Source organism: Engystomops pustulosus, chromosome 7 (assembly GCF_040894005.1).
Source record: "Engystomops pustulosus chromosome 7, aEngPut4.maternal, whole genome shotgun sequence".
NCBI lineage: Eukaryota > Metazoa > Chordata > Amphibia > Anura > Leptodactylidae > Engystomops > Engystomops pustulosus.
Genome location: NC_092417.1, coordinates 152,251,377 through 152,263,888, shown reverse-complemented (window position 1 = coordinate 152,263,888; position 12,512 = coordinate 152,251,377). Strand labels below are relative to the sequence as shown.

The window sequence follows — 12,512 nt, the reverse complement described above, 5'->3', positions numbered from 1 at the left end:
GTACCGCTAGGGGAAAATTCTCGGTTTCATTATTGGTCACCCCTACCGCTGGAACCTCACTGTCAGGGTCAAAGGGTTCAGGGCTAACCACGGAACTTACATTGTCAACTGATACATTTTTATGTCGCCACAAGTCCCAGAAAAGGGGAAAGTCTCTTCCCAATATCACACTGTGCATTAGTGACTTGACCACAGCCACACTGTGGGAAGCTGCACCACAGGGAGTTTCAAACATGACCACGGCCGTAGGGTAATATCTGGTCTCTCCATGAATGCAAAGTACCCCAACAGTTTGTCCGCTGCACAATCCAGGGTCTATCAGAGAGCCATGTACCAGGGTCACTAAGCTCCCAGAGTCCAACAGTGCATTCACAGAGCAGCCTCCTGTTTTCACAGCACACACTTGAGGCTCTGCCTCAGTCTCTGCAGAGTAAACAGGTCTTGCAAACAGAGACACGGGTCCTGCGGTGTTGCAGTCCATGGGCTCGGTCGTGAGGGGACAAGTAGCAATCACATGTCCGGGTTCTCGGCAGCGCCAACAACGTATGCTGCCCCCGTCACCACCTTGAGACCCTTGTCTGGTTCTTAAGGGCTCACTAGACCTACTTGACCCAGCTGCTTGTTCCCCCTCTGAGCCACCTCCCCGGTAGACATTTCTCACCCCTTTAACAGTAGGTACAGTCTTACCAGTTGACCTGGATAACTTGCTGTCCCTGGGGTTGGCACGTCCGGGAGATGTTTGGAGTAGCTCCTCTGTTGCACTGTATCTTTCCACGAGACTCACGAGTTCATCAGCCGTCGTAGGTCCTCCTTGTCCGACCCAGCGCTGGATCCTAGAAGGAAGGGATCTGATGAATTTGTCCAGGACCACCTTCTCTATTATCTGGCCTGGTGTGGCTTCCTCCGGCTGCAGCCACTTCTTTACAAGGTGTATGAGATCATGCATCTGCGACCGTGGTGGCAGTGTCTCAGAGAAAGTCCAACTGTGCACACGCCCTGCACGCACATGCATGTTCACTCCAAGTCGTGCAAGGATCTCCCCTTTAATCTTTACGTAGTTCTTAGCGTCCTGCTCACTCAAGTCATAGTAAGCTTTTTGTGGCTCACCTGTCAGCAAAGGTGCTACCACATCTGCCCACTGGTCGGCTGGCAGCTTTTCACGCTCTGCCACTCTCTCAAAGACCATAAGGTACGCTTCTACGTCATCTGTGGCGGTCATCTTTTTTAGAGAGGCATGTACTGTGGCCCTTAGAGAAGTAGACACTCCTTGAGTCCCGTGCACACCAGAGCTTGTTCTGCCGGGCGACAGTGTCTCACCAAGCAAGGCCATTTTCTCCACCAGGAGGCGATTCATCTCGTCTTGCTTGGCCTGGGCTTGTTGCTGCCTTTCCTCAGCCTGGGCAAAAGCTCGCTGTTGCTGCATAATCATTTGCTGCTGCTGTAGGATGGCTTGTCTAAACTGCTTAACAAAGTCCTCCATCATACCGGACCCTCTCGCAGCTTTAATCCAGGGGAAAAAAAAGGAGAGAAAAAAAAATACGTGTATGTCTCTTTAAGACTGCGTTACTATGCCCGCATCCTCTCGCCATATGTGGGGACTAGCTTGGTAGAAGCGGTAAAATTAGTCCAGAATCGCAGTCAGAGACAGTGACACAAGAGCTTTGGCTATAAACAGGCTTTGCCTTGCTTTAATAGCAGAAAACAAATACAAAGTAAAACATAAAGCCTTGACTTCAGGCTAAAATAAACACCTGTTCGGCTGAACTCTAACTAGCTTGCTAAAGGATCTGGTAAATCCTATTTCGGGCCTGGATTTTTGGAATGACTGGCAGGCTGGTAGTGGGGCTGGTCATTCCCTTCCTGTCCAGCACTGGTTTTCCTGGTTGCTTCAGGAAACCCAGGTGTTGGAGCTCAGCTCCAACTAGAGCTTTAAAAAGGATTGCACTCTGTGCTTCAGGGGGAAACATGTGGAGAGGCAGAACCTGACTCTATTCTCCTGCACTGAGGCCTGCGAGCCTAATACGGACTGTGTGTGTCACGTGAGGTAAAACCCACGTTGTGTTTTTGTTTCGGGTGGCTGGTAGTACGCCCCCCGAGTAGTCAGGGAAGACTCTGTGTTATGTCTTGCTAAGGACATCAAGTCTCCCTGGATCTTCTACATCTCACTCAGTTTTCCCTGGGTGAGATGTACACCCCCTGTCCCTTAGAAGACATATGAGAGAAATCTAGGGGAAATATAGCGATTTCCGTCCACCTTACCAGTCACTATCTCACAGCCCATATATACAGGATAGGAGTAGTAGTACTGTGCTGTGCCTATGTATACAGGATAGGAGTAGTAATACTGTGCTGTGTCCATATATTCAGGAGAGGAGTAGTAGTATTGTGCTGTGCCCATATATACAGGATAGGAGTAGTAGTACTGTGCTGTGCCCGTATATACAGGATAGGAGTAGTAGTACTGTGCTGTGCCCATATAAATAGGATAGGAGTAGTAGTACTGTGCTGTGGCCATATATACAGGATAGGAGTAGTAGTACTGTGCTGTGCCCATATATACAGGATAGGAGTAGTAGCACTGTGCTGTGCCCATATATACAGGATAGGAGTAGTAGTACTGTGCTGTGCCCATATATACAGGATAGGAGTAGTAGTACTGTGCTGTGCCCATATAAATAGGATAGGAGTAGTAGTACTGTACTCCTATCCTATTTATATGGGCACAGCACAGTACTACTACTCCTATCCTGTATATACGGGCACAGCACAGTACTACTACTCCTATCCTGTATATATGGGCACAGCACAATACTACTACTCCTCTCCTGAATATATGGACACAGCACAGTATTACTACTCCTATCCTGTATACATAGGCACAGCACAGTACTACTACTCCTATCCTGTATATATGGGCATAGCACAGCACTACTACTCCTATCCTGTATATATAGACACAGCACAGTACTACTACTCCTACCCTGTATATATGCCATTGCCGAGTGTTCGTGCGATGATGCACTCACTCTGCTACACATCAGGGGTCACAGTGCGACATGTGCCGGGAAAAAACGGGTGTGTCGCACAAACACTCAGCAATGGCATTACAGCAGAGATGGTACTTAAGTGGCCGCTTACGGACGCATCGAGTACCAGAGCTGTCACTCACTGGCAGGGGCCTCGGATGGATGCCCCTGCCATAGCAGAGATATAGGGGGCCCACTGTGGACCCGTGCGACCTTGCTGGCAGGACCCTCAGATCGGGACGGAGGCCCCTGCCGTAGCGGAGGTAACGGGGGCCCACCGAAGAATCCACCGGTCCTCCGGTGGGCCAGTCCGACCCGGTCTGCAACGCAAGTGTGAAAGAGGCCTAAGTTTTGCTGGATGTCGCAAAAATGTTGAATGTTGCTGATCAATTTTGTTGTTGGAATTCAGGCAATTAAGAACGAACAAACTTTAATCTTTAATGAAATAAACTGCAACCCAAATTCTAAATTTACTCATTATCTACATGAACCTGCTTATTATCTACATGAACCTGCTCATTATCTACATGAACCTGCTCATTATCTACATGAACCTGCTCATTACATACCTGGATCTGCTCATTACATACCTGAATATAATGCATTGAGCTTTCTTTTGGAAATATGAACCTCCAGCAGTGACCAATAGACTTCACAGTTTCTCAATGGGGTCAATCTTGTTCTGAAAAAATGACAGATATCAGGCCAGAACCCGACTGATCCTACAATAAGTCAATGGGGTTCTTTGGGTGTATGAGCCTAGTCTTGGACATAATAAATGGCATCGTTTATCTGCATTTATGAAATATTGCATATAAAGGTCTGACTATGTATGCCGTGTGTTACAGGTGTGTTCCAGAATCTGCCCGCTGGTTAATCATAAATGGTCGCTCTATTCAGGCCCTCAGAAATCTGCAGTGGGTGGCTAGGATTAATGGAAAGAGAGAAGAGGGGGAAAAGCTTTCTGAGAAGGTAACATTTTGGCACTACAGAATGATACAATGTATACTCTGTGTCGCATATGGTGATAAAAAAAAAAAAGACAAAAGAGTCCTGCATGTAGAACACTCAGGCAGCGTTCACACGTGGCGTTTACATTGCGTTCCGAAATGCAATACATCTGAGGGGAGGAGATTTGCCTAATTACATTGCTGTTGACATTTGCGTTTACAAAATGTAATGTTAATTATATGTAAAAACAAGGGCAAAAGAAGGGGACACCCACCTGCATGTAAGTGTGCTTGTTTTACAATCCTTCATCCTGGTGTTAGATTTCCTTTAAAACATTTTATGGCCTGGTCAGAAAGAGGTTAACAGTTCGTTAACACTGCATTTATAAAGTGCAAACTTTAACGCAATGTTAACAGTTGTAAGTGTAACAGGAATGTAATGAGGCAAATCGCCTCCTTTCATCTGTTTTATAGCGTTTCAAAACGCAATGTAAATGCCATGTGTGAACGCAAGCGCAAACAAAAGCCAAAAGAGCTGGAAAACGGGTGATTTAAGTGCTTCAATCCTCCTGGCAGGTTCCCTTTAACCATGAGCAGTGCACCCTTCTAATGTCCCTGACTCATCACCAGGGTGCATGGCACAGGTCTAGAGCCTCAAACACTTTCCTTCTTAGTAAGTCTTAAAAACTTTGTAAAACAGATATAAATACACGGGTAAATCTATCCCACCATGTCTCAGTGATGGCTACCTGTTTTTAGTGATGCAAAACCTAAACCTTCTTGTAGGTTCTTCTCTCCCACATGCAGTCTGAGTTGAATAGTGTGAAGCACAATCATTCACCGCTGGATCTATTCCGTACTACAGGAATGCGCAAAGTCACGATTTGTCTCATGTTAGTCTGGTGAGTGATTATTGTTTTATATGATTTTTTAAATATTTTTTTATTTAAAGCATATCTCCTCATCTCCCCTCTGTATAGACTTTATTTTTACCTTTCTTGCTAGCAAGAAGGTATTCAGATTGAAAACTACTTTCACTGGTAAAATATACTACAAAGTTTCTTGCGGTCGCTTGTTGTACTGACATGTCCACAAGTTTGTTGAAAATTTTGCGACCATACAAGGTTAAATGTACAGGTGTTGACTAGAAGAACATAGGAAATATATCAATTAATAACTTTATGTTGTGTATATGGAATATTATACTATTGTTCTTGATTTTTATGCTTTACGACTTGTCTTGTACAGAATGATTCTTTATCCATGTGCAGAGTTATGGCGCCATCTAGTGGTGTAACAAAAAGCAATGGTTTGTATTGTCAATCTTTAGTCAGCTGATCACAGCAAGTAGTATTTACAGTGAGTTCACATGTTGCAGTTAAAACGGCGTCATAATCAATTTTGAGGTGCGTTAGGGGCAATTTCTTAATTTAACAGGTGAAAGAGTTAAACTGAATAGGTGATTTACATTTAATGAACAGTTTTCATCTTTAAAAAGTCACCTGTTCAGTTCAGATGCTGTGTCTGATACTGGATGATTAATCTGGTAATAAGACTGATAACCTATTAGTTGGCCTAAACTGAATTTTATGGCACACAGACTATTTTTGGATGGACCTCGCCCCCTTTTTTCAGAGGACACATCCCTTTTATGGACCATTTTTGCATAAAAATGGTCCAAAACCCTCCAAAAATGTGGCGTACGGCATTTCAGGTGCAAATGACTCCAGTATTCTGCTAGATTGTAGATTGATACTTCTCCCCTCATACCTGGAACTGGTCTCTTCTACAATTGGTCTAACTAATAGAGAAAGCCGCTATATGCTCCTTTGTGTATCCCAAGAATAAAAGCACTGGCCAGTGGAATTACAACTTCCATGATCCTTATCTCCCCAGAGGCACAATACACATTAGATAGTCCGGATAACCGGTCCAAATCAGCTGGTTCAGCCAATTTTTATCTGATATGTGTGGGCCCCAAAGTGATTATTATCCTTTTTCCTGTGGATCGGATCTCATCTGACCTCCACCTGTTCCGTCCGTTCCGTTTACACACATTGATGGAGCAGCCGGACACACGCTCTATCATCTTTACTATGAGAGCATCTGATATTGCTGAGCACAGCGCTCCTAGTGAATGGGAATACCGGAGACAGGTCGTCGCTTTGATCAACAATTTTCGACACTCTCATATATCTAAATGATCGGCAGGACACACGTTCAACCTGCCGCTCCATCAATTATTGAGAACGGGACCTCTTTTTTTTTTTAGTTATTATGGGATTCATACCATTCACATTATTGGTGGGGGTGCTGTGAATAGGGGATAATAGTAAAAAAATTTTAAGACGCCTTTAAGGATATTAACCAAACAATAGACTTCAATTAAGATTGCAAGTAGAGGTGAGCTGACACAACGTTCAGGTTCGGATTCGGCTGCCCAACATGGACGTGTTGCCGGTTTGGCAGTAAAAGATCATATACGGCAAATGAACGCCCCTATAGCTACTAACCATGGTTAGGATTAGCCAGGGGAACCCATGGCTCGTAGATAAGGGCAATTATTTGGCAGATTGGCTGTTTGGCTGCCAATTCGGCACTATGTCCTGGTAGGGCGGCCGAACCCGTACGCCAAACCCGAACCTGGATGTCAGGTCCTTTCATCTCTCATTGCAAGGACTCTTACATTGACTTATGGGGTAGCTATCCAGTAGGTGGCATCACAGATAGCTCCCTTCCTCTTGGAATATGCTTACCCCATAGATAGGGCATACTCAGGATTTAAAAACCTATGTTGAGAATTTCTCAAATAATATGCAGGTTCGGCCGCATTATATATCTGCGTATTATAATATATATACTGTATATATAAAGATGATAATTTCAGGAAATTTCTTCTGCCATCAACAACTTTAATCATTTTCACATTTTCACATCGTTTTCTAAAGAAAATGTTTTGTTATTCATTTTAGTATTTTTAATGTATGTTCTTCTCTACAGGTTTTCTACTAGTTTTGCATTTTATGGTCTCGGGATGGACTTGCAAAATTTTGGCGTTGATATTTTCCTGCTGCAGTTTGTCTTTGGGTCTATTGATTTACCATCTAAGCTGGTAGGCGCCATCCTCATGAGCTACGTGGGGCGCCGGGTGACGCAGGCTGCCTCTCTCATACTGGCTGGTGTAGCATTGCTATGTAATGCTTTTATACCTCAAGGTGAATACATTGATGTTATTGGGACTTTTTTTGTAAACTTTAAGTCTACATAGTGCAGTAAATTTTTTGCTTGTTTTGCTGTCTTGGCTAATGTTGAATTTAAAAAATAGCGCCACCTCCGTCCATTGGTTGTATATGGATATGCATCTGAACTATCTTCAACTTAGTCATGGTGCAATACCAGACACAACCTGCAGCAAGTGTGGCATTGTTTCTGAAACCTATTTTACTTATTTACTGCTATCCTATTTTTCATGTTAATCAAATATTTTTTTCTTTTTTAGAGATGAGGATGGCGCGGCTTGTATTAGCTGTTTTTGGTAAAGGTTGTATGGCCTCATCATTTTGCTGTGCATACATATACTCTAGTGAGCTGTTTCCTACTGTTATCAGGTAACTCCAGCCTGTATCAGATGAAGCATATGCTAAGGCTCTGTTATGGGGGCCATGTAACTGGTTTGAGTCTTGTCTCTTTTCTCTTATACAGACAGAGCGGGATGGGAGTTGTTGGGATGAAAGCTCGCATGGGATCAATGGTGGCTCCTCTGGTGTTGATGCTGTCAGAGATCTCCCCTATTTTCCCCCCGGCCATCTATGGTGTGGCTGCTATTATATCTGGGACGGCTGCTGTATTCTTAAGCGAAACCTCGAACCAACAATTACCAGATACTATCGAAGATGTAGAAGCCAGGTAATATATTGTTATTTGGGGGCTTATATAGACAGTACCTTATATACCATGTTACCAACCCTACATGGATCTGACCTCCACGAGTAACAATTTCATAGGCTGCACATTAGCATTATCTTTAATATCAGAGGAATTCTTCTTTTTATTAGGAGTGGGTAGTAGACAGCAGGTAACAGCGTTGTTATATTGTGCGCTGCCAAATTGTATTGTGTAATGTGTTAGGCCAGCAGCACACACCCGTAATGGGTCTGTGAAAAACAGACCATGCGCAGGACAAATTTAACGGACCGATCACATTTCTGGAACTGGACTGCAAGCATCAGAATGATTTTTGATAAATGGAGTCCCTTCTTCCCTACACAACAGCAGTTCTGAACTGTAATCATGATTCCAATATGGCGCTGCTGTCTTACATCATATATCGGTATGATGATCCGAGTCCGAATCTAAAGTCTAGCTCAGGTAGCATTAGCTGGACACTGAATGGCAGCATTAGTTGATCACTTTAGTAGAGTAAAAATTTCCTTGTTTTTAGTGTTTCACCCACACGTGATCTGAAGAAAGATCCCCTGTGGTAGTGGTGGGGATCCTACTACAGTCTGAGTGCCCAAAGTACAACAAAAACTCACTATTTAAGCAGTAACTTCCTGCTTTGTTACAGCTTCCAATTGTATCAACGTCGTGATGACACTAATACAGTCGGTCCCCTACTTAAGGACACCCGACTTACAGACGACCCCTAGTTAAAGACGGACCCCACTGCCCCCTGTGGCCTCTGGTGAAGCTCTCTGGATGTTACTATAGTCCCAGACTGCAATGATGAGATGTAAAGGTGTCTGTAATGAAGCTTTATTAATAATCCTTGGTCCCATTACAGCAAAAAATTTTGAAACTCCAATTGTCACTGGGACAAAAATTTTTTTGTCTGGATCAACAATTATAAAATATACAGTTTCGACTTACATACATATTCAACTTAAGAAAAGACCTAAAGAACTTATCCTGTATGTAACACAGGGACTGCCTGTACAGTAGAAAGAAGGAGCAGAAAATTAGATTATTATTATTCAGGGTCCCCTGAACAGAAAAAAAATGTGCAGCCCACAGGAGTGCCAACGATCCAGCTCTGTCTACACCTTCTTCCTCTCCCCTATCTTAGGCAGCCATAGATGTGTCGCTTTAAAATAGCTCTCATCCTGGAACATCATGGGCGGCTGGGGACTGCAGGAGGAGGCCTTGAGTCTTATCTGGTGAAGTCTGACTTGGGTTGACAGCCTGGCAGCCAACAGAGAGGGCTATAGGTTTGCCAACACTGCCCTATAGGCTTTATGTAAGTTGTCACCATGGAAGGTGAATGAAGTGATAGTCTGAGCTAAGAAAGGGTTCTATGAAAATATGCAAATACGTTTTCCAGGATGAGATAACCACCTCATGAAAATCCTGCATCGTGTCATTAAGCTTCCTTTAGGTCATGCTTGATGTCAAGGGAGCGTCAATGGCTGTAAGTGTCCACACGCCTACAAGGTTTCCTAATTGGGAGTCTCCGTAAGGATAACTCTTACTTCCCGACTCTAGCTGAAAGCCTCTCAGCCAAACCAGTTCCCTACGCTGTACTGAAGAGACACAACCAGGTGGAAACAGTGCTGTCTACAGTTGGGAGTCTGTTCCTTCTGTAATAGATATACTGGTTTGGCTTTAATCCTGAATCATGTCATTAGGCTTCCTGAAGGTCATGCTCAATGTCAAGGGAGCTGCCCTACAAGGTAGCTAAAAAAGGCGTGGTTTTCCTTATCCCATCCTGGAAAACCTATTTACATATTTTCCCAGAATCCCCTAGTGGACCATCAATGGCTATAAGTCTCTACACATCTACAAGGTGGCCTCCGTAAGGAGAACTCCTACTTCCCAACCTAAGCAAGGGTTAACATCCAGGTAAGTAAATAGCTATTCCTGTTTTTCACCTCGGTCTCCTACAAAGCTTCCTTGTTCCTAGACTCCCTTGCCAGTGATTGTTATTCCGGGGCTCAGTGTCCACTGCTTTCTTGTTCTGTCTGATTGTTTGCTTGTTGGGATTTTGTTTCACAATATGTGTATTAAAAGTTTTCAAATAAGGAGAAATGTACAGCTTGTGCCAAATACATCAATACTTTAGCAATACACTAAGTCTGAATGCAAGGATGTGGTTAGAATAGCAACATAAAACAATAAGGTGTATACAAAAATGTAGGAAATAAAAGAATAAAGAAGAGGGTGGAGGGATGGACTCATAACCTATACTCTAGACCAGTGGTGGCGAACCTATGGCACGGGTGCCAGAGGTGGCACTCAGAGCCCTCTATATGGGCACCCTTGCCATCACCCCAGGGCAGGGTTCCCCAGACAGGACTCAAGGCCTCTTGCAGTCCCAGGCAGTACAGGACCCTAGAAGGAAGCTACAATGATCATCTAAACCTCTTCTCCTTTCTACTGTATTGGTGTCTTCAGGTGCCTATACAATTTGAACCTCTGAAAGAGCAGGAAGTCATAAGTTACTGCTTAAATTGTCGCATTGGCACTTTGCGAAAAATATGTGGGTTTTGGTTGTAGTTTGGGCACTCAGTGACTAAAAGTTTTGCCATCACTGCTCTAGACTAATAAGCCATCCAGGTTCGCCAGGTTCTATTACTATTCCTCACTATTGTTGACAAAACTGCAAAAGTCGATCAATGACCATCATCCATAGTAGTTTAAACTTGACCAAGTCAGTGGGAACAGTAGGTTTCTTTTAAGAAATTTCTATGGAAATTTTCATAGCCAGAAAGAAGGAGACAAATCGAAAGGATTGTCTTAATATTCCTGGAAACTTCTCATTCAATAGGGCTTAAGTAGAGGAGAGGATAGATTTATTTTACTCATTGGGGCACATTTACTAAGGGTCCACGGGGTGGCTGTCGGACAACCCGACTGATTCGGACTAAGTGCCGGATTTCAAATTCAAATTGTATCGCAAGCCATGCACTTACATACACCGGGAAGAAGAAGGTGAACTCTGTTGGACCTGAGCGAGGAAGCGACAGATGCAGGAAATTGGGCGCATGATCTTATTGAATCGCAGCAGACTTCATCCTCGTCGGACAGCGCAATAAATGATGTTTACAACTTCAAAAGAGGTAAACTTTTAGGAATTCCCACAGAATAGGGTAAGTGATAACCCCTACCTCCACAATTACGAAAACTAAATAGTGAATATGTTGCAATCCTTTTGGCTATTCTGATTGGTACAATGTACCAAGTACCATATAATTAGCTTTCACCAGGGGCATGTTAATAGACCCTCGTCATCCTTTTGGCCATGTGCTGCTATCTTCTCAGGAAGGATAAGTTCTCAGGAAGTAGCACTAAACCTACAGGACCCAAGCTAAACTCTATTCCAAGCCAAAGTAATCAGTTTTATATCAAAAACATGCCATTTCAGGCTAACTATAGCTAAGAAGTGTCTAAAACAGTTGACATTTTGCTTAGTTTATTTCCTCCACTGTTCTTAGCCGCTTATGTCTGGCTGACATGTCTATGGTATAGTGATGCTCTGTAAGTATAGTAAAAATGTGTTTCTCTCATTACAGATCGAAAAAGAAAAAAACTGAAAAGGTCATCTACAAAGAAGAGATTCCCCTTACCCAGAGCCACATGCCAAAAAGAGTTCTCATAGACACCGTGTGACTGTTAACCAGTAGTGGACTATAATATAGGCGGTTTGGGCAGTAGCCCGGGGCCCAAGGCTTTTATGGCCCAATGGCCACCCACTGAATTTTATACTTAGAAGGACCTTCACCCAGGAAATCCTTGAATATCTGCTCATGCTCACAATACTCAATACATATCTTTGAAGGACCTCTAAAAGTCCTGAAACCGCAGATTGAAAGCAGCAGAAGGGACGCATCCTCCATTCCCCAAGAAACTTGAGTCTAGGAACATATATAGGAAGTGACTCCAGACTTGTAGGGGCTATAATATTCATACAGCCCAGGGCCTACGGTGGTCTTAATCCGCCCCTGCTCTTAACATATTGGCATAGATTATGTGATAAGTATTAATCCTTGCAGGACAATTCCCTTGTTCTATTCTTTCTGGATGCCACTGTAGACTGTAGTAATGTAAAAACTGTGATATTATTATACTATAAAATCCAGTGTATGTATCTGTGTATATACAATATATATATATATATATATATATATATATATATATATATATATATATATATATATATATATATATATATAGTCAAGGAATACATTTTGAAACTTCCAATGATGAATAAAATCATGGTAACCCTCTGTACATTTGATGCAATGATATTATTTTTTATCCACATTCCTCACAATTGTAAGAATTTTTGCTCACGGCTGACAAAGCTCATCTGCTACAAATGTGGTACATTATTTTCCCTTCTGTATGTGAATTGTATGCTTTCTTATACTGAGAATTTTTTGTCTCAGGGACCAATGTTGCCTATATCACCAGTGAGCCTTCAGATAAGTGGGGGTGGCCTTAGTTAAAGGGATTGTCTGGGATAAGACTTTTTTAATATGGGCCCCAGTGGGTGTTAAAATAACAAACACCCTACCCTCAGCGGCACGCCTCCTGTAAC

At 43.1% G+C, this 12,512-nt stretch overlaps 1 protein-coding gene across 4 annotated transcripts in view; it reads left to right on the top strand.

Moving 5' to 3' along the window:
- Positions 1-12,059, top strand: part of LOC140071067 (solute carrier family 22 member 6-A-like) — a 35,397-nt gene extending 23,338 nt beyond the window's left edge. For all 4 annotated transcript variants that reach the window (XM_072118318.1, XM_072118320.1, XM_072118319.1 and 1 more), the window contains exons 6-11: positions 3,875-3,998; positions 4,763-4,878; positions 6,977-7,191; positions 7,476-7,584; positions 7,679-7,882; positions 11,485-12,059. In XM_072118318.1, coding sequence (XP_071974419.1) covers positions 3,875-3,998; positions 4,763-4,878; positions 6,977-7,191; positions 7,476-7,584; positions 7,679-7,882; positions 11,485-11,581 — 865 coding nt within the window. In that variant the 3' untranslated portion in view covers positions 11,582-12,059. The remainder of the gene's footprint in view (positions 1-3,874; positions 3,999-4,762; positions 4,879-6,976; positions 7,192-7,475; positions 7,585-7,678; positions 7,883-11,484) is intronic.
- The last annotated feature ends 453 nt before the right edge of the window (positions 12,060-12,512 follow it).